The sequence below is a fragment of the Nicotiana tomentosiformis genome, chromosome 5, assembly GCF_000390325.3.
Source record: "Nicotiana tomentosiformis chromosome 5, ASM39032v3, whole genome shotgun sequence".
Classification (NCBI taxonomy): Eukaryota; Viridiplantae; Streptophyta; class Magnoliopsida; order Solanales; family Solanaceae; genus Nicotiana; species Nicotiana tomentosiformis.
Genome location: NC_090816.1, coordinates 136926971 through 136946192, shown reverse-complemented (window position 1 = coordinate 136946192; position 19222 = coordinate 136926971). Strand labels below are relative to the sequence as shown.

Sequence of the window (19222 nt, the reverse complement as noted above, 5' to 3'; positions counted from 1 at the left end):
GGTACACCAATCCGTAGTTGTGTTTTTCAATATAGGGTACACCACTCCCTAGTTGTGTTTTTCAATATAGGGTACACCACTCCTTAGTTGAGTCAAGCTGAAATGTATGCTACATCACTCCCCGGTATCCTTTCCAGTAAAGGGTACACCAATCCCTAGTTGTGTTTTCCAATGCAGGGTACACCAATCCCTAGTTGATCTGATCTTAAATGCAGGGTACGTCACTCTCTAGTATCTTTGATAATCCGCGGTACACTAATTCCCTGACCACCTTCTTCCAACATAAGGTATATCAATCCTTAGTTGAGACAAAATTTAGACAATCAGGGTACTCCATTCCCAAAGAATCATGTTTTCCCAGGGTACACAAATCCCGACCTTTTATTGTTTTTAATAATGAAGTAGTATAGAGTTTTTGTTATAATAACTTACGAAATTTTTTCTAGTAAAAACCGGGGCAAAAAGATTTTGTTCGTTTGTTTGTTTTGGTATCTGAGCAGGTTTTACCTCGAGGCACAGGGTTCGAGATGAACAAAAGAAGAATTCTCAATCTAGAATAAAGAAAAGAAAACAAAAGAAGTGAATCCAAAATACAGAAGCAAATAAAAATATGTGGATTGCTCAAGACATGACTAAAGTCACGAGCATTGCATTTCTCGTTTTGATTAGAAGAAGTCGTAGAAGAATGAACTAGCACCTGCAGCTAGCAAGCATCAAGGTTCAAATTAGAGTCTGCATAAAGAACAAGTCAAGATTCAAAATCATATTTTAGAAGACTAATAAATAGAAATATTGTAACTCATAGCTCATAGGTTTGCTTAGTTTCTTTTGATTTTGATGTAATAACTGGACTACAGACCGGAGCCTCGACGGAATCTCACTCGACTCTCCAACTCAGTATTCCATCCTTTTCCTCGAACTACTCGCGGCGTAATTTTCTTATAACCCGGGGATATATAGGCGGTCCATATCCAAGACTCGGTCTCACTCTTTTCTCTTATAACTTCCCTTTTGAATAATGGTATGGCCAAAAATTAGCCATATCGCTCATCTTTTCTTTACCTAAAAACTCTTCATGTTTCCAAGCAAAGAGGGGCATGTTGTGTGCACCTAATATTTGACCGTGCTTGAATATTTTTCTACTCATCTCACCAATACCTCACTTCTCACTCCATCTTTCTCGCTCCAATCTTCCCACGCGTGTCCCCACTCTACTTTTCCTTGTCCCCCATGCTTTGTCTCCCTCTCACAAATCCCATACCCAAAATCATCCATAAAAGCACACAACAACCCATCTTCCAAAAAGGGGATGCTTTTTTTTTCCTGATAAACACACGCACACAAAAGAGGAAAGGAGAAACAGATCTGAAAAAATATAAAAGGACTAAGAGAGAGAAACAGGCAGAGGGGATTAGAAACAGAGGAGCACGGCACAAAGAAAATCTGAAGCTCCACCAGACCCTGACTCCCTTTTCTTCTCCGTCAAAAGCCTCACGACCATGAAAACCTCACCAAAAGCCTGTAAATCACCTCTAATCAACTGTGCTTGAATCATAAATTAAAAAAAAGCTTTGTTCGTTATCTAGCATCGCAACACATGCAAAATTTTAATTTTCCAATTTTGGCGCATACTGATCTTCATGTAGAGTTAAGGGAAAACTCACAAACAAGATTTCTCTGTTAGTTTCCTTCTCAATATCCGAGTGGGGTTTAAGCGAGGTTCCTTTGAGGTCGCCGATGTGGTTTATGGTTTGCCGTTGAACTGGTCGAGGTCTCTGTCTTGATTCGAGTTTATTGTTTGCTGCTCTGGACTGGTTTCGAGACTCCGTATATTTGAATTGTTGGCACTCAATTAAAGGTCTATTCCTCACTCTGTTTGTTCTTAGATTTTCAGATTTCAAATTGTTTTGGTGTTTGAATGGAACATTTGTTTGGCTGTGTGTTTGCTCTTTGATCTTAAGTGAAATTCTTGTGTTTGGCCTAAACTTTGATGAGATTAATCTGCCAGTCAGTTTAATTGATCCTCTTGCTAAAAATATTTCATGAATCGTTGATTTTAATCTTTAAATGTTTGGAGTCTTTTGTTGCGTTCGTTGGTTTTTAAGTTCGAAGTTCAGCCCCGTAGATGTGTGATTAATTTAGTTATCAGTAAATTTTTCAACAAAGTTATATTGATTGAAGAATATTTGGTTAGTATATGAGAGTTAGTTTGGGGTTTAAAATTGTTATTAATTACCATTTAGGCAAATGGTAGAACCAAAGTCTTTTTCTAACAACAATCAGTTGTGAGAATTGTCTTAAACTTCAAATGGCCATTATCACGTTTGCTTCTCTTTTCCTATTATTCCGTTGTGCAATCTTTTATCTTGCATGCATGTTTAGATGTTTTCCTCTATAGTTTTATTTGATTTTGTTGGTATGGTTCGTACCTATTTTGGATAGTTTGGATCATACGGCGGGATGCGGGTATAAAATAAAAGGACTCAATTTGATTTTCCAATAGTTTTATTTCCTTGTTTCTCCATTAGTAGCATGCTCTAGGCGCGATTAATAATAATCATCGTGGCTATGGGTACGGTTCTCGTGGCATAGTCGCGATATATAAATCTCAATTCAAGTGTACGTTTCACGTGACTCGACCAGAACTTCAAATAATAATAAAAATTAACATGTTGTAAATCGCGGGTGCGTTTCACGTAGCGCGATTCGCAATGTGTACAAAAAAAATGAGTACGCAACATCGCGACTTGTTCAAACAAATTTCATAAATAATTAAAAGCGGTTGAAAGTAAAAAAATGCATAATATGTTTAAAACATGTAATAAATAAGATAATTAAGCCAGATATTAATTATTAAGCGACCGTGCTAAAATTACGGAACTCGGGAGTGCCTCACACCTTCTCCCGGGTTAACAGAATTCCTTACCCGGTCTTCTGTGTTCGCATACCATGAATAGAGTAAGTTTCCTCGATTTGGGATTTTAAAATAAACCAGTGACTTAGGACATCATAAATTATTCCAAGTGGTGACTCTAAATAAATAAATAATCTCATTTCGATTAATGTCATTTTAATTAGAAAAACTTCCCTATCCCAAAAAAAAGGGGTGTAACATATATAAAGGAGAACGTAAAATTACCTGTGAAGACTGAAATTGGAGAAATGCTCTTGGTGGTCAGCTTCTTAAAACAAATCATGTATTTCATGCAATCTCTGATTTATGTATATTGAAATGAGGACGAGTTTTCATTCCTTTACGCCATAATGTCAATTTTTATTTTTATTTTTGGCGGTAAAGTAATTCATTAGTTTAGACGGTGTAATGGTCTTTGCCTCGGACAAGGTAAAATCTTCATCTTAAATGGTAATGGTCTTTTCTTTAAACAAAATAAAATCCTTGGCTCAGACGGTGTAATGGTCTTCGCCTCAGATAAAGTAAAATCTTTTGGCTTAGACGGTGTAATGGACTTTGCCTCAGATAAATGAAGTCAAATCTTCATACAAAATAAAGTCTTCGACCTAAACAATGTAATGGTCTTTGCCACAGATAAATGAAGTCAAATCTTCATACAAAATAAAGTCTTCGGGTTAGACGATGTAATGATTTTTTGCTTTAGATAAAGTAAAACATTGTGTAATGGTCTTTACCATAGATAAAGAAAGTCAAATTTTCAAATAAAATAAAGTCTTTAGCTCAGATGATGTAATGGTCTTCGCTTCAGACAATAAATTTTTGGCTTAGATGGTGTAGTGATCTTTGCCTAAGATAAAGTAAAATCTTTGGCTTAGATGGTGTAATGGTCTATGCTTCAGATAAAATGAAGTTAAATCTTCAAACAAAATAAAGTCATTAGCTTAGACAGTATTTTCAATGGTCTTCGCTTCGGACAAAATAAAATCTTTGGCTTAGATGGTGTAATGGCCTTTGCCTCGAAAAAAACAAAGCTCTAGCTTAGACGTTGTAATGGTTTTCGCATCGAAGAAAATAAAGCTTTTGGCTCAGATGGTGTAATGATCTTCACCTCGGACAAAGTAAAATCTCTGGCTTAGACGGGGTAATGATCTTCGCCTCGGATAAAGTAAAATCAAATCTTCAAAATAAAATCTTTGGCTTAGACGACGTAATGGTCTTTAAAAAAAGGAGTCTTTGGCTTAGACGCACTCTAGCTATATATGTACAAAATATATTTCAAAAAAAAAAAAAAAGGAAGCCTTTGAGTGAAATATGAGTACAACTTGCGATAATCAGTATGAGAATATATGAAAATGACTTACATAAGCTAAGCCTATTGGAAGTTCAAGAGCGCAACTAGTTAAGTTCGTGTGAAAAGCTAACTTACGTGGATCAAAGATGGAATCATAGCAAAAGTATTTCATCTAAAGACAATCAAGTCAATTCTATTAAAGACTCCAGGAGAAATATGTGAAGTCAAGTGATTTACTAGCCTTATAATATTGATGGTCTTATAATACTTCTGCCACTTTAGGTTACTACGAGTAACACATGTATGAAAAGAAGAGCACATTGAATTAAAGAAAAGTTGCAGTGAATTTTACAATTCGTTAATCATTGGCAGTGAGGAATTTTTTGAAAATATGCATGTACCAAAGAAAGATACTAGCGAAGTTGACTGATCAACTTGATATAGTATTATCCATGATATCTCAAGTCTTTGAAATAGAGACAGGATATATATCTATATATATATATATATATACACACACTCTCAAAGGGCTATCGAAAGCCATGGATATTCAAAAGTGGACCTCACTCCATTTGGAAATTGTACACAAAAATATGCATGGATAAATTCATAAATGGCCCAAGCAAGCATTGAGTGCATGGATTAAGAAAAGAAAAAAAAAGTTGGCAATTGATAAAGCTATGCGATGCAAAAAATAAATTATGCTTTAAAAAGAGAGAGGGATTAGTACAAGAGCAAAAGAAGTGAGGCCGTACTTCTCCTTACTTGAAAAAAGAATATATCGTACTTATTTTCTGGGAAAATAACACAAGAAATATTCAAGTTGCTTCATACCTATGAAGAATATAAAAGAAGATGACTACTTTCTGGAAAAAATAATGCAGAGAACTCCTTACTCTTCCCCAGTTTGCAAAAAATACCGGTATTGTGAATTTTGATGCCAATGTCTCTTGTTTATATAGAGCCAATCTGATAAGCATGTGATAATCCTATTCCTACTTATTTGGTTATTAGTGTAGTTTATCAAAATTTGATCAAGCATGGCAATCTATGAGAGTTCTGATGCTTAAAAAATTTGAAATTAGTATCAAATGTGGAGGCTCAACTTATTGGTCGAATTCAAACCATGTCTACTACTCACAATTTTACTAATTCTTACGGGCCAAAAAACAAAGGAAGTTAGAGTGTATTTGACTTGGAAACTTTTACTTTATCCATTTAAAATATACAAGGACTTTGCAAATAAATTCTTTAGAATTATATATCACATGGGTTTTTGAAATGCTGCTCTCACAGCAAAGTCAGTAAGCCCGTTGGAAATAAATTCTACAAAAGAAGCCTTCAAGTTGGTAAATTATCCAAAGTCATGTTCCCATATAATTGGATAAAGGCATAAATTAAAAAAAATGATGTCGTCTCCAATTATACTTCAAGACCAGTCTTTGAAGTTCGATACTTTTTTTATACCCGACAGATTTTGAAGTAGGGGGCATTTGTAAGCATGTAAATTTTAAATCACAAATGTTCGGACTATATTAAATTCAAGACAATATAGTCCAAATAAATATTGTGGCTAATAAATTGGGCTAATTATTTAAATCCAAATATATGTGTTGGGCTAGTCCATTTAATCGGACTACAAATTAAATGATAAGCTCACTTTATTGGCACAAGGTCCAAATGGCTATTAGCACATCTTATAGCCCAGGCTCATGCCACAAGTCAAGTGATGTGGCAATCCAAGTCACAAGAACGAGCCAATAAAATCATGTCATGTGTCAAATGATGTGGCAATCCAAACCAAATAAATGAGCCAATGAAATCGTGTCACGTGTCAAGAAAAAAATGGGGTGGCAATCCAAGTCAAATCAACAACCAATAGAGTGGTGCCAAGTGTCTAGATGGTATTGGTCAGTTCAAACGGACCAATCAAATCGCAAAGTCACACCACTCCCAACAACTATAAATAGATGTCTTCGTAAAGGTAGAAGACACCAGAAGTGATAACAAGAATCAAGCAGAGAGCTCGTGAATCAAACACCGTAAATTTCTCTACAAGCTACAAATTCAAGCACTCAAGCGCTCAAGCTACAAGTTCAAGTTCAAGTTCAAGATCAAGAACGAAGCCAAATCAAATACCAAGGCGTTCAAGATCAAATTACTTGTTCGTGATCAAATCCAAATTCAAGCTCAAGAAGGAGATTCAAGATCAAGCTCTACAAGCCCTTGAACCAAAATCAAAATCAAGCTCATCAGGATACTTTATATTCTTGAAGAATCAGAGGAATACCATAGAGATTGTAACACTTTCATTTGTTGAAATCAATTACTACATTTGTTACGTAATTTTCCAGTCTTGATTATTTAGTTTTTTCGACGCGAAAATTTGTTGTTACAATCTGCTTTGAGCAGTCCTTTTGTATTGGCTTCTTTGCTATTATATTTACGAACTATCTAAAATAAAGGAACCTTGACATCTAAGGTATCCAAGGACTAATATTTCTTCTTTTATGGAATTAGCTAAGTAGAATCATCATTTATTATTTTGAAATTTACAATTAAATTTTATTTTATAACAAAAAATATTTTAATAATAATATTTATATTATTTTTAAAGTGTAATACTCATTAGGGGTACACAAACTAGTAAAATTAAAAAAAGCATAAAAGATGTGTCTTTCATTTGGGCATGGACCAACCCTCAACCGGTCCATTACCCCATTCCGAATTATTTGCATTGAATGGCCTTTTTGAAGTTACTCTTTAAATTTTGTCTCCGTTATCTAGGGGTGGCAAGTGGGCCAGGCCCGATCCTAAGTGGGTCGGTCCTATGCGGTTCGGTCCTAAACGGTCCTGGGCTTCGCGGGCTTATTGCTGGAACCGGTTCGGGACCGGGATCACGAACTAACGGGCCCGGATTTAGTGGGCCGGTCCCGGGCCTAACTATATATATATATATATATATATATATATATATATATATATATATATATATATATCTTAAAATATATATATACACTATAATATACTATATATACTATAATATATATACATAGTTTATAAGTCATATTCGATAGTATACATCTTAAGATATATAAGCTATATTCGATTTATATACTATATATACATCTTAAGATATATAAGCTTTATTCGATTTATATACTATATATACATATATATAGTATGATGTATATATATTTTAGTATAGTATAGTATATATACTATATATACAACTTAAGATATACTATAATATATATACATCTTACTATATATAAGCTATATTCGATTTATATACTATATATACATCTTAAGATATACTATATATACATGTATATCTACTATATATATCTAGTATATCTAGTATACTATGTATATATAGTATATCTTAAGATGTATATGTATATATAGTATATCTTAAGATGTATATATAGTATAGTATATATAGTATATCTTAAGATGTATATGTAGTATAGTATATATAGTATATCTTAAGATGTATATATAGTATATCGAATATAGTTTATATATCTTATGAGATGTATATATAGTATAGACTATAGTATAGTATATATATAAGCTTATATGTATACTAAACTATACTATAATATATATATATACATCTTACTATATATAAGCTATATTCGATTTATATACTATATATACATCTTAAGATATACTATATATACATGTATATCTACTATATATATCTAGTATATCTAGTATACTTAGTATATCTTAAGATGTATATGTAGTATAGTATATATAGTATATCTTAAGATGTATATGTAGTATAGTATATATAGTATATCTTAAGATGTATATATAGTATAGTATATATAGTATATCTTAAGATGTATATATAGTATATCGAATATAGTTTATATATCTTATGAGATGTATATATAGTATAGACTATAGTATAGTATATATATAAGCTTATATATATATACTAAACTATACTATATATATATATATATATATATATATATATATATATATATATATATATATATATATATATATATATATATATATATACATCTTACTATATATAAACTATATTCGATTTATATACTATATATACATCTTAAGATATACTATATATACATGTATATCTACTATATATATCTAGTATATCTAGTATATCTTAAGATATATATGTAGTATAGTATATATAGTATATCTTAAGATGTATATGTAGTATAGTATATATAGTATATCTTAAGATGTATATATAGTGTAAAGAGATATTCAAATCAATGCGTTATATTTTTATTATAGCATTAAAAATCATGGCAATATCTTTCTTAGTCTTCCTCCCCCAATGGAATGAGCACCACAAGGTGCTAATACCACCATTGAGAAGAAAAAAAAACTAATCAAGATGTGTCAAAATACAAGTTACATATTAATTTACATGGTATCTCTTACAAATTTCATAAATCCTTCAAGGTTCGGAGGAATTTCCGTTGGTGGTGGCGGAGATGAAGCTTGCTCATCACCGCTTCTAGGCGAAGCATCATCCTCCGCAAGTTCAGCTAGCATTTCTTCATAAGCTTCGTCTACCTCTGGTTGTGATTCAGCAAGTCCAAAATTTCTTCTTTCCGAACGGATCCAATCTCTGAAAAGTACTGATTTTTCCAAGCTCTCCCTCATAGACGCTCTATAATCACCGAGTTGAAGTCTTGCTTGACTGAAAGCGCTCTCTGATGCCACTGTTGAAGCTTGAATAGTTAAAATATCTAGGGTCATCCTTGAAAGAATCGGAAAGTGTTTTTCTTTGTCCTTCCACCATTCCAATATATTAAAGGAGCCGTCGGGATTCACTTCCTCAATTCCCTGTGACAAATAAACTTCAAGCAAATTTAGTTGTGAAAAATCACTAGTACTAGAACCTTGAGAACCCCTGAACCCTGCCCAAGCACTAAGTGCTCTTACTCCTGCAGTTCTTTTAGATGATTGAGAACTAGAAGAAGAAGGAGTTGGAACATTTGGTCTAGCATGATCTAATGCAACTTGATAAGCATTATAAATAGTTTGAACATTTATTTTAATTGAGGCTATTGCGTTCGAAAGTTTAGACAACTCCTCATCTTCAAGTGTTAAACCATTATAAACAGTTTCATACCAAAATTGAGGACCTCCTAATTTCATAGTAGGATTTAACAATGCAGCAATACCATAAATAGGGGGAATAGAAAAAAAAATATTTTTTAAACTTTTTTCTCATGGAATCAATAGCAAGTTGATAAATTTTTCCACCATCTGAAAAATGATCAAACAAATTTACAAGTTCTGCAATATAAACTAAACAGTTAGAAATAGTAGGATAATATTGCCCAGAAAATTCATTTGTAACAATATGAAATTTTTCTAAAAAATCTACAAGCATTTTAACATTAGCCCAATCCGCATTTGTAAGGTGCTAATCATCATCACTTACATGAGTATTAAACGTTGAGTTTAAGGAATAAGCCATCTTAATTAATCAAGCAAAGTAAATAAAACAAACAAAATTATAATATTAAAACTTAAGAGTTGGAACGAGTTTACCGAATTGATGAACAACTTGTTGGAAATTGATTATCGTTGAAGACTTCAATTCACCAACTTCACAATTGTTTCACAAATTGTAACAATAAAGTAAGCAATAGTAGAAGTAAATTAGAGAGAGATTGTGATAGATTGATGATTTTGTAAGAAAAAATAAAATAATGATGGGGTATTTATAGTTGAAAATAGGGAAAAAGTGTAATTATAAAAAGTTTGGGATTAAAACAAAGTTGAGGGGTTAAATGGCTATTTCATAAATAGCCAACGGTTATTTTTGACAGCCCAACGGCTATTTTTTACAGTCCAACGTTTTTAAAAAAAAAAAAATTAGCCGTTGGGCCCGCTAGGCTCGCTAAGGGGACCGGGCCAGTCCCGGTCCGGTCCCGGGCCCTGACGGGCCAAACGGTCCCGGGCCTGATGGGCCCAATCATAGGACCGGCCCACGAGATCGGACCAGGCCCGCTAAAATCGGACCAAACAGTCCTGGTCCGTTTAGCCGTTTGGCCCGTCTGGCCCGCGGTCCTGGGCCGGTCCTGGGCCTGGACCGGCCCACTTGCCAGGCCTACCGTTATCTTATCTGAAAGTGATCAAATTTTCCATTCGTTATAACGTTCGCAAATCATTTCGTATTTGTCTTTTAACCTTAACGGTGATATAACGCAAAATAGGTGGACTCAACGCGTTCAAATTCGTCAAGAAAAAAGTGCGAATTTACCTATTAACTTTTGATTATGCTTTAAAAAATTTCTCTAACAAAATAAGAAAATGTGAGTTTTCAACTTTATATATTACTTGTTCTATATAGTTATATCTATTCCGTAGGCAAAGTAAACCATGGTCGAGAGTATTAAAAATAATTTTTCCATTTATACAAGGTAGAGGTAAGACTGCATACTCACTATTCACCCTAAACCTCATTTGTAAAATTAAGCTGCGTGTGTTCTTCTTGTCGGTAAGATAAACCATGATACTCAACATCTAGAGAAAGAGCTTTTGCACTACGAGAGATTCCATTCTTGCAATACTTGAATTCTTCATCAACATGTTATGCTTTATTCTCGTTATATGTGCACCACGTGTTATCAAAAGTGTCGTATCCTTATTATAAATATATACACAATCATTTCCCAATTTTCATGCAATTCCATGTTCTTGAAAATGAATTCAATGACTTTCCCTTCTACCTTCTCTAATAAAAATTTCCCTACAACTTTCCAAGAAACAAATTCCCAATATTCTCTCCAACCAAAAAAGAAATTTTACCCTCATACAAACATAAAACTTCAAGACCAAAAGTATATTTCTAGTTTTATTAATTTAAACCAATTTTATTCTTTGAGTTGTGTCTCCAAAAGTAATGGCCTATTATACCCTGTCAAATGTAATACTACAGATAATTCAGAAACTCCAGAAGAAGGCCAGAGAGCTGTGGAAACAGTACAAAAACTTTATAATGCACTTAGAAATAAAAATCTTAATGAATTATCTGATATAATTGGAGAAGAATGTCGATGCATTAGCAACGTTGCCTCCTCTTTACAAACTTTCTATGGCAAGGAGGTATGCCATACTTTTTATTTATTACTTCGTCCCGTCTCAAATATTAGTCGTGTTGGCAAATTAATTTTGATTCAAAATATTTGGCGTTTTAGAAAAATAAAAATTTATTACCAATTAATTCTTGTCAAAAGATTTACTTATATATAATTATCTTAGTGACCTGATTATATAAGTATTTTTTATATTATCACTGCATATAATTTAAACAATATACTAATAATACATAATAAGTTTGATGATCTATATTTGCAGCAAGTAATAGATTTCTTCAATTCAATCATAAAGCTACTGGGGAATCACTTTGAGTTTGTCGTTAAACCCACCATACATGATGGAACGAGTGTTGGAGTTGCTTGGGAACTAGGTTCGCCCATTGTCGTATACTTTTATTTTCTCAAATGTTTTGTAACCATCTGGTATTCGAAATTCGTTAATTTTTTTTTTCTTTTTTGCAGTATGCAAAGAAACTCACTTTCCCGTTGGAAAAGGTTTTGGCTTCTATATATGCCATTATTACAAGGGCAGGATGATGATAAGGTAAAGTAGACACTATATTGTGCAGACTCTTCAAAATGTTTATGTATTCGTGTCAGATCCTTCAAAAATATAGTACTATTTTTGAAGAATCTGACACGTATCAGAAATATTTTCAGTTTCAAAACAACATTGAGTAGGAAGAAAAAAAGGATCAAGTCATCAAAAAAGCATGGAACAATGCAGTTGAAGAAAATTATGTAGGTGTTGGAACAAATATTTGGTGGAAGTACTTTGAGTTGAAAAACACAATATATGTCTATACACCTATCTAAAAGCTAAATAATGATTTTCTTTTATAACCAAGAAATTCTTGAGGGTCAGTGAGGTACGATTCAAAACTCAAAACTAAGTGGATATAAACCTGTCAAAAACTGAATTGCGAATGATGATTTTCCCTTTGGGATTTTGACATAAATAGCAAGTCAAATATACTGTTTCTTTCTCAGCTAATACACATAAATTATACAATAATTATAAATGATTATACATATATTATATATAAATCATACATATATTATACATCCGCCGCTATTTTAAGTTTAAGCGCTTGAGTAAGTTATTTAAGATAATTCTCCTTTTCCCTTTGAATGTCAGGAATGTGGAGATGTTCATGGACCCACTCCTTCAAATTGAGCCCGTTCGATTGGTGAGTAGTAATATTTTAGTAGTATGACAACAAAATTATAGATACATGATTTATAATTTTGGCTAGCACTAATATATTTTCCTTCTATTTTCTTCAATTCATCAGAAAGTATCATCCTTCCTTCTGAGAGCAATTCAGAAGATGAATCCTCTAGATCTTTTCAAGGGAAAGAAGAAACAGGCTATGAGCATCTTGTTTATTATTCTACTATTTGCAGCTATACTGTACTTGGTCAAGAACTCTAGGAACTTAATGTAATTTACCAACAAAATTTGTAGTAATAGAAGCAGCATTTTTGCTGCCATCTATGAAGATTACCACAGACGAAGCGACGAACGGTCATTTTTTTCTATTCAAATTGTAACTGGTCATAGGAGATCATTTCCTCACAGCGACAAATAAAGCAATAAGTAACAGAAATTTTATATCAAAGAAGATACCCTCCAATGTAGATTGTAGACCTGACATATACATCTTAATTCCAATGTGTTTGAACAAGCTAAGAATCTGTTAATGTTCCTACTAGTCAAATATTAAGGATGCCAGGATTTTACAAGAACAAAGGAGCTACTGTACCTAGATCAAGGCCATGGCATAATTACAAAAACATCCTTCTGCCATAAACTCAGAAGCACATCAATCCAGAATTCTAATTACATACCATGAGTCTAACTATGTTAACAAACTAAAATTACCTAAGAACCAAGATACATCTTCGGAAACATTAGCGTATCATCAAACGACTAGACAGCTATGACCTGAAATACCTGCAAGAAAACACAGCGGGAGGTTGTGGATCAAATCAGATGGAAGTCCAATGCAAATGCTTATGGGCATCGAAAAGCAACAACTGGGCAAATATTCAAGTCAAACATAATCTTGTACACATATTAAAGAATTATTACTAGAGGCAAAATGATGTTGTCATCCCCACTAAGAACACTTGATTTTCTCTAGACCATAAAATTTTTCATCTTACAACTAAACAGAAAGAGAGTAAAAAGGGGCTCATGTCTCATCAATCATATATTTGAACGAGAAGCAGTTGCGGGATATCCAAGAGCTGAAATGACTTGAGCATATTCTAGAGAATGCTAATGAACTGTTTGTTATAACAATGGTAAACCGAAAAGAACGCTCTTGCATTTGACAAAACAGCCAACCATTTCTTTCAGTTTCCTTCAGAAAGTATACTGTACATTTTCTATTAATTACCCCTTTAAATTATTATTATTATTATTTTGATAGGTAAAGTCTTTTATTAATATGGTACAGGAACAAGTACAATGCAGAAAAACAGTATTCCCACCACCCATACTACATGTTTCCCCCTAAAAGATACATAATTACCCCTTTAAATTAAATGAACTGCTCTGTGAACCTTCCCTATCTTTTAGGCTTCTTGCAAAAGAATTGTAAATTTTAACTATTAGTACATAGCTAATTGAAAATTGCCATAAGGAAAATCAGTGTAAATATCAAAGAAACGAGTTATTTTATTTATTTTATAATTCTTTATCGATATGATACAATCTCCCTCGAGGACAAAATGGTAAACTAGCCTTTCTGCTTATGAAGGGTCAACGTGGCATTCTTTACCTATCATAGTAATGTAGACGTATAGTCATTGCTAAACAAAATGACGACGTGCCAGCATCTGAGGTATTTCCGAAGCAGAAATGCTTTCACATTCTAGGAGCTCCTGAAGCTTTGCATCGCACATAATCACCATAGAATTCACAGGATCCTGTGAAATGGAAAAGCAGAAATATGTGACAAAGATTCAGATATATGTGACGATGTTGTATAGAGATATTAAACACTTGTAGTAGTGAGGAATTACAGAGGGAAAGGAGGTAGAAAACCAGAAAGGAACTGAGAGGAGATAACCAAAATAAAACAGGTTGATTATAGAGATACATCTACCTCAAGTTGGTTAAGCTTTATATACTCCCAAATACGTTTCAAGGCCTCTGTTTGGGGTATCTCCTTTTCTTCACTTCCAAAAAATTTGGCGAGCGCATCAGATATCGTAACAGTGGAAAAGACAGGCTGTTCAACCTTAGCAGCCATGGAATGAGTTTCAACCTTAGCAGCTACAGAATGAGCTTCAACTTTAGCAGCCATGGGCTCAGCTTCAACCTTCAATCTTTTAGCTTGATCAGCTTGCTCAGCTTGTTCTGCAGGGGTTGGACAGGGGAACATCTTAAATAAAATAGCTATAAACCCTTCAAACTAAAGCAAGCTATTTGTCGATTTTTCCCTTTTTGTCATTTTCTATATACTTTTGGGAAGTGAGAAAATAAAAGAAAGATATATTACAAACAGAACTCATTTTTTTGTTTGACATACTTGAAGGATCTAATGCTGTAATATGCTTGGCCAGCAGCTTATTCATCTTGAACATATCGGTACAGTCTGTTTCAAAGAGTGCTCGCAGAGCATCATTGCAGATAATCTTTCGTTTGTTACCAGGATCCTGTAAGTTGTGTTTTCTGATGTACACCCACAGCTGTTTCACAATCTGATCGAGCAAAGAAAGATGTGTTTATGGTCTATATAACAACCACCAACTAAAATCTGGAGCTTCTATTGATTTGAAAATCAAACCTCTGTCCTGGGCATTGCCGGTTGACCAACAATGGCCTGAAGTTCAGGTGAAACACCACAGACTTTGTTTAGACCACCTGGTCCACCTCTCCTTTTCGTTCCAGAAGTAGCACTGGACAAAATACAAACTGGATCAAATACAGGAAGCTTTGAATTGTTAACCACGTAAACAAGTGGCTTAACTCGTACAAGTAGGGGAAATGTGTTTACTAACTGAATCAGATATCATTTATTATTAAGTACCAGACATTGATTAGGAAACAAAAGTCATCTAAAAGCACAGAACACTCAAGTTCGTGGCATAACGTGCAATGTGTTCCTCTTCAAAGTTGATGTAAGACAGTTTCAATTCAGAATTTCCCAATATGGTTGATGCTAAAGTAAAAGACCATTACAGACTTAAATAAAAAAGAACTCCCCGATGCGCCCGAAGGAGCCATCATCATCTCACCGAAATTGGTTTCGGCACTCATGAAGGCCCCGATAATTAAAAGAAAGGACAAGGTCAGACTACCAACTTAACTACCAACTTAAGAAAGGTAAAAACAGTATAAAATGGTTTTAACTACCAACTTAAGAAAGGTAAATGTGACAATTAGAACATAGAATTAACTCTTTATTTTTCGTCCACTTTACCTTTCTACTTTTACTTGTGTCAAAGTATAGTTTAGTCCAAACAACAACACCTACAACCAGTGGCGTAGCCACCCTATACCAAGGGTGGTCAAGCGGACACCCTTCGCCGAAAAATTATACTGCATATATAAGTTAAATACTACTTTATATGGTTGAGTGAAGTAGTCCATCGGTAGTCGGTACAGAGTGTTCAAAGTAACGTGTTATTCACGGGTTCAAAATTCTGCCCATTTTATTTGCCAAAACTAAACGGAGATCACCATGTGGTCTATTTGATTCTTTTTCAATGTAAAAATTTTCCTAAAAAAATAACTCTTAAAGCTTAAAAGTTGTGTAGAAATAAACAACTAATCTTAAAATAAACTTTTTACCCAAAAGTTATTTCTTAAATATATTTTATAATTTAAAAGTCAAGCTCTAAAAAAATTTATTCAACAAAAGTTCTCTACAAACTAAAAATCTTCTCGACTCTCTTTCCTTTGATTTTATGCTTGCTTTTATTAGTAAAATTTCTAATGTTATTTTTTTGTTCTTTTAATTGATTTATAAAATTATAGTTCTATTAAAAGTTTTATTTTTTTGTTTAGCTAAATGTTGTATAGTTTGATCTAAAAATTTTGATACACATTCATCGACAAAAAAAATTATTAACTTGTTTAAAGTTTGAACGCCCTTAACGGAATTTTTGGCGACGCGGCGACGCCACTGCCTAACACAACGAACATTTTATATACTCTTGCAGATTGTAACAAGATCCTGACTTGGCCAGGTAACAGCCTATAGGTGCTCCTAGCTGTCAAATTTGTACTCTCTCCGTTCCAATTTATGTGAACCTGTAAGACTGGGCACGAAATTTAAGAAAAAATGAAAGACTTTTAGAATTTGTGGTCCTAAACAATTCAAAAAGGGGCCAGAGTATTTATGTAGTTATAAAAGCTTCTCATTAAGGGTAGAATCGTAAGTTTCATCAAAATTGTTTCCAAATTTAGAAAGAGTTCATTCTTTTTGGAACGGAACAAAAAGGAAATAGCTTCACATAAACTGGAACGGAGGGAGTAACCAACTTTGCAGACATAAGCATAGGAAATGATTACTTAAAGTAATCAAACGAAATAAGAACATAGTCCAATATTATCACAAGCAGCTAGCAAATTAATTTAAACAAAAAAAGAAGAAGCAATATATAACAACAGATGGTATATAAATTGCAAATCCCAGTTAGATACTAGCTATATGAGCTGCATTAACCTTTATACATTATAGTGGGGAAAAAAAAATAGTATATTTTCAGATCTCTGATTATTATCATTGACATAGGAATTACTATATGACTTACTATAATACCAAAAAAGTTCATCTTTTAAATAAATAAATAAATAAAAAGCATAACCGCTTTTTACTCAACCTATATTCGCCCAACCACCAGCACCAACACCAAATCCTTCACCTCCCCCCTCACCCCCCCCCCCCCCAAAAGCTCAAAACATTAGAATATCAAAAATAAAAAATACAAAAAATACAGAAAAGAAAACCTCTTATGCATGTCTTTGGTTTAATTTTAAGGCAAAACCATTTCTTCCATGCATATTTATTTTAATTGTAAAACGGAAATAACAAAGAGACAAAATTAAACTAAGAAAGGAAAAGACAAACTTATCCTCGTCCAAATTATCTACATCATACCTTTCCTTGGGGGCAGAAGCGACATTTGACGTCGCATGCTGAGCAGAACCCGCAGCTGTTCTCGCAACCACCGGCGACGGAGCTTGTTGCTGCACTTGCGGCTGCAGAGGTGGTTGCCGGTGCTGCTGCTGCTGCTGAAAGTAAAGGTATTGTTGCTGCTGCTGCTGCTGATGTTGTTGTTGAAGGGCAAAATGGGAATAAAATTGCTGTTGCGCAGCAAATTGTGGGTGGTTCAGGAGGGCAAAATGGTCTTTAATCATCGCCGGATGTTGTAACGGCTGCTGTACCTGTGATCGGAGAAGACTGATCTGATCACTGATAAACTCCGCCTTGTGCGAAAGGTCCTGTCCAAGTTTTGCTCCGAGCTGCTGTACGACGCCGTTTAACGACGTAACGGCGTTAGGGTCCGACTGACGGAGCAAAATCTCAACACCTCTCGCTATTTCCTGGTCCGACACCATGGTTTGGCTTTCATATAGTAACGGCAAAATTAACGGAACCGTTTATTTTCCTCTCACACTCTCTGTTACTCTCTGTATCTCTGTTCTTCTTCTTTCTCTCTCTTCAAGCTTCCTTTTTATCCTCTCTCTCTCTCTCTATCTATATAAGCATTTAATGACGAAAATACCCTTGGCTTAGATTAAAAGTTATGTTCATTGCCTTTTTGCATTTTGCTTTTTAATTTATTTTATGTTTTCTATCAACTGTTCGTATTATCTATGAGCTTGATTAATTTAAATTTATGCCAAAACGTTTTGTAGGATAAAGTATTTCCTAGAAATGACAATTTCAATCACAAACTCGAAATCGAAATCTTTGCATAATAATAAAAAACTACTTATTGTTCAAACACAATCTTTGATACTACATTATGGGTCGTTTAGTAAGATATATTAATAAAAATAAAATATATATTAACTTTAATATTATTAATTTCTTGTTTGATGGAATTGTTTTTTTTCACCATATATATAATTAATACACTAATACATCAAATCATAATATTAGCAATACTTTAGTTTTTAGTATATAGATAAGCATAATTAAAGACAGAATTATCCTTTTAAAATCTTTTCCAAATCGCGGAAGGTATTTTGTAAATAAATATTATTATGTATGTATATTATTTTTAATACACCAAAATAAATCGTAGATAAGAAATAATCTCATAATAACTACTCCCTCTGTTTCAATCTAAAACTTATTTCTTTTTTAGTCCGTGCCAAAAAGAATGTCCTCTTTATTTATTTGGAAACAATTTACCTTTATGCAATGATTTATAATCACACAAAATATATGTGCTTCATTCTACACCACAAGTTCAAAAGTCTTCTCTCTTTTTTTAAACTCCATATTCAGTCAAATAAGTTCACATAAATTGAAACAAAGAAAGTAATTCAAATATTAATAATTATAGTATTATTAATACACTTTATTCCGTATTATTCTTACGGTGGACCTCTATGTTCTTTAACTGATTGCATCGAGAAGAAGCAAGGGTATAAATGAAATTATGAGAAGTGGGGACCCTTGATATTAAAACAATGGAAAAATAAGGATTTTCGAAAGGATAAAGATAAAGTGGTGGGGCCAATAGAGGTTGGGCTGAAATTGGAACTGTCTTGTCTTTCCCAACAGATTTTGAATTATCTTTTATTCAATTTTTCTTAATTTACTTAAATACCCCACGAGACCATGTGTTCTAACAAGGAAAAGTGAGGTTAATGTAGGAAAATAGGAGTGTTTGCGTGTCACAGCTACATGCCGTTTGATTGGATTGGGTCTGGTCAAC

General features: G+C 33.5%; 2 protein-coding genes and 1 long non-coding RNA gene across 4 annotated transcripts in view; 2 read left to right on the top strand and 1 right to left on the bottom strand.

Annotated features, from left to right (window-relative positions):
• Window positions 1-6551, top strand: part of LOC138891692 (uncharacterized) — a 33941-nt gene extending 27390 nt beyond the window's left edge. The window contains exon 2 of the long non-coding RNA XR_011408057.1: window positions 6286-6551. This is a non-coding gene — a long non-coding RNA (uncharacterized lncRNA). The remainder of the gene's footprint in view (window positions 1-6285) is intronic.
• A 4349-nt stretch (window positions 6552-10900) lies between these two features.
• On the top strand, window positions 10901-13009 carry LOC104114936 (uncharacterized). Its single transcript, XM_009625494.4, has 5 exons — window positions 10901-11318; window positions 11571-11682; window positions 11774-11855; window positions 12450-12501; window positions 12607-13009. The coding sequence occupies exons 1-5, from the start codon at window positions 10905-10907 to the stop codon at window positions 12757-12759; spliced, it is 813 nt and encodes a 270-aa protein (XP_009623789.2). The 5' UTR covers window positions 10901-10904; the 3' UTR covers window positions 12760-13009.
• LOC104114935 (protein TRI1) lies at window positions 12901-18009 on the bottom strand. 2 transcript variants are annotated; one of them, XM_009625491.4, is made up of 6 exons: window positions 17431-18009; window positions 15112-15223; window positions 14854-15025; window positions 14428-14681; window positions 14101-14248; window positions 12901-13268 (listed from the first exon to the last, which is right to left on the bottom strand). In XM_009625491.4, the coding sequence occupies exons 1-5, from the start codon at window positions 17889-17891 to the stop codon at window positions 14132-14134; spliced, it is 1116 nt and encodes a 371-aa protein (XP_009623786.1). In that variant the 5' UTR covers window positions 17892-18009; the 3' UTR covers window positions 12901-13268; window positions 14101-14131. The 2 variants fall into 2 exon arrangements, with proteins under 2 accessions (XP_009623786.1, XP_070031529.1); XM_070175428.1 differs by having other exon boundaries at window positions 12901-13269; window positions 14106-14248.
• Between the last annotated feature and the right edge of the window lie 1213 nt (window positions 18010-19222).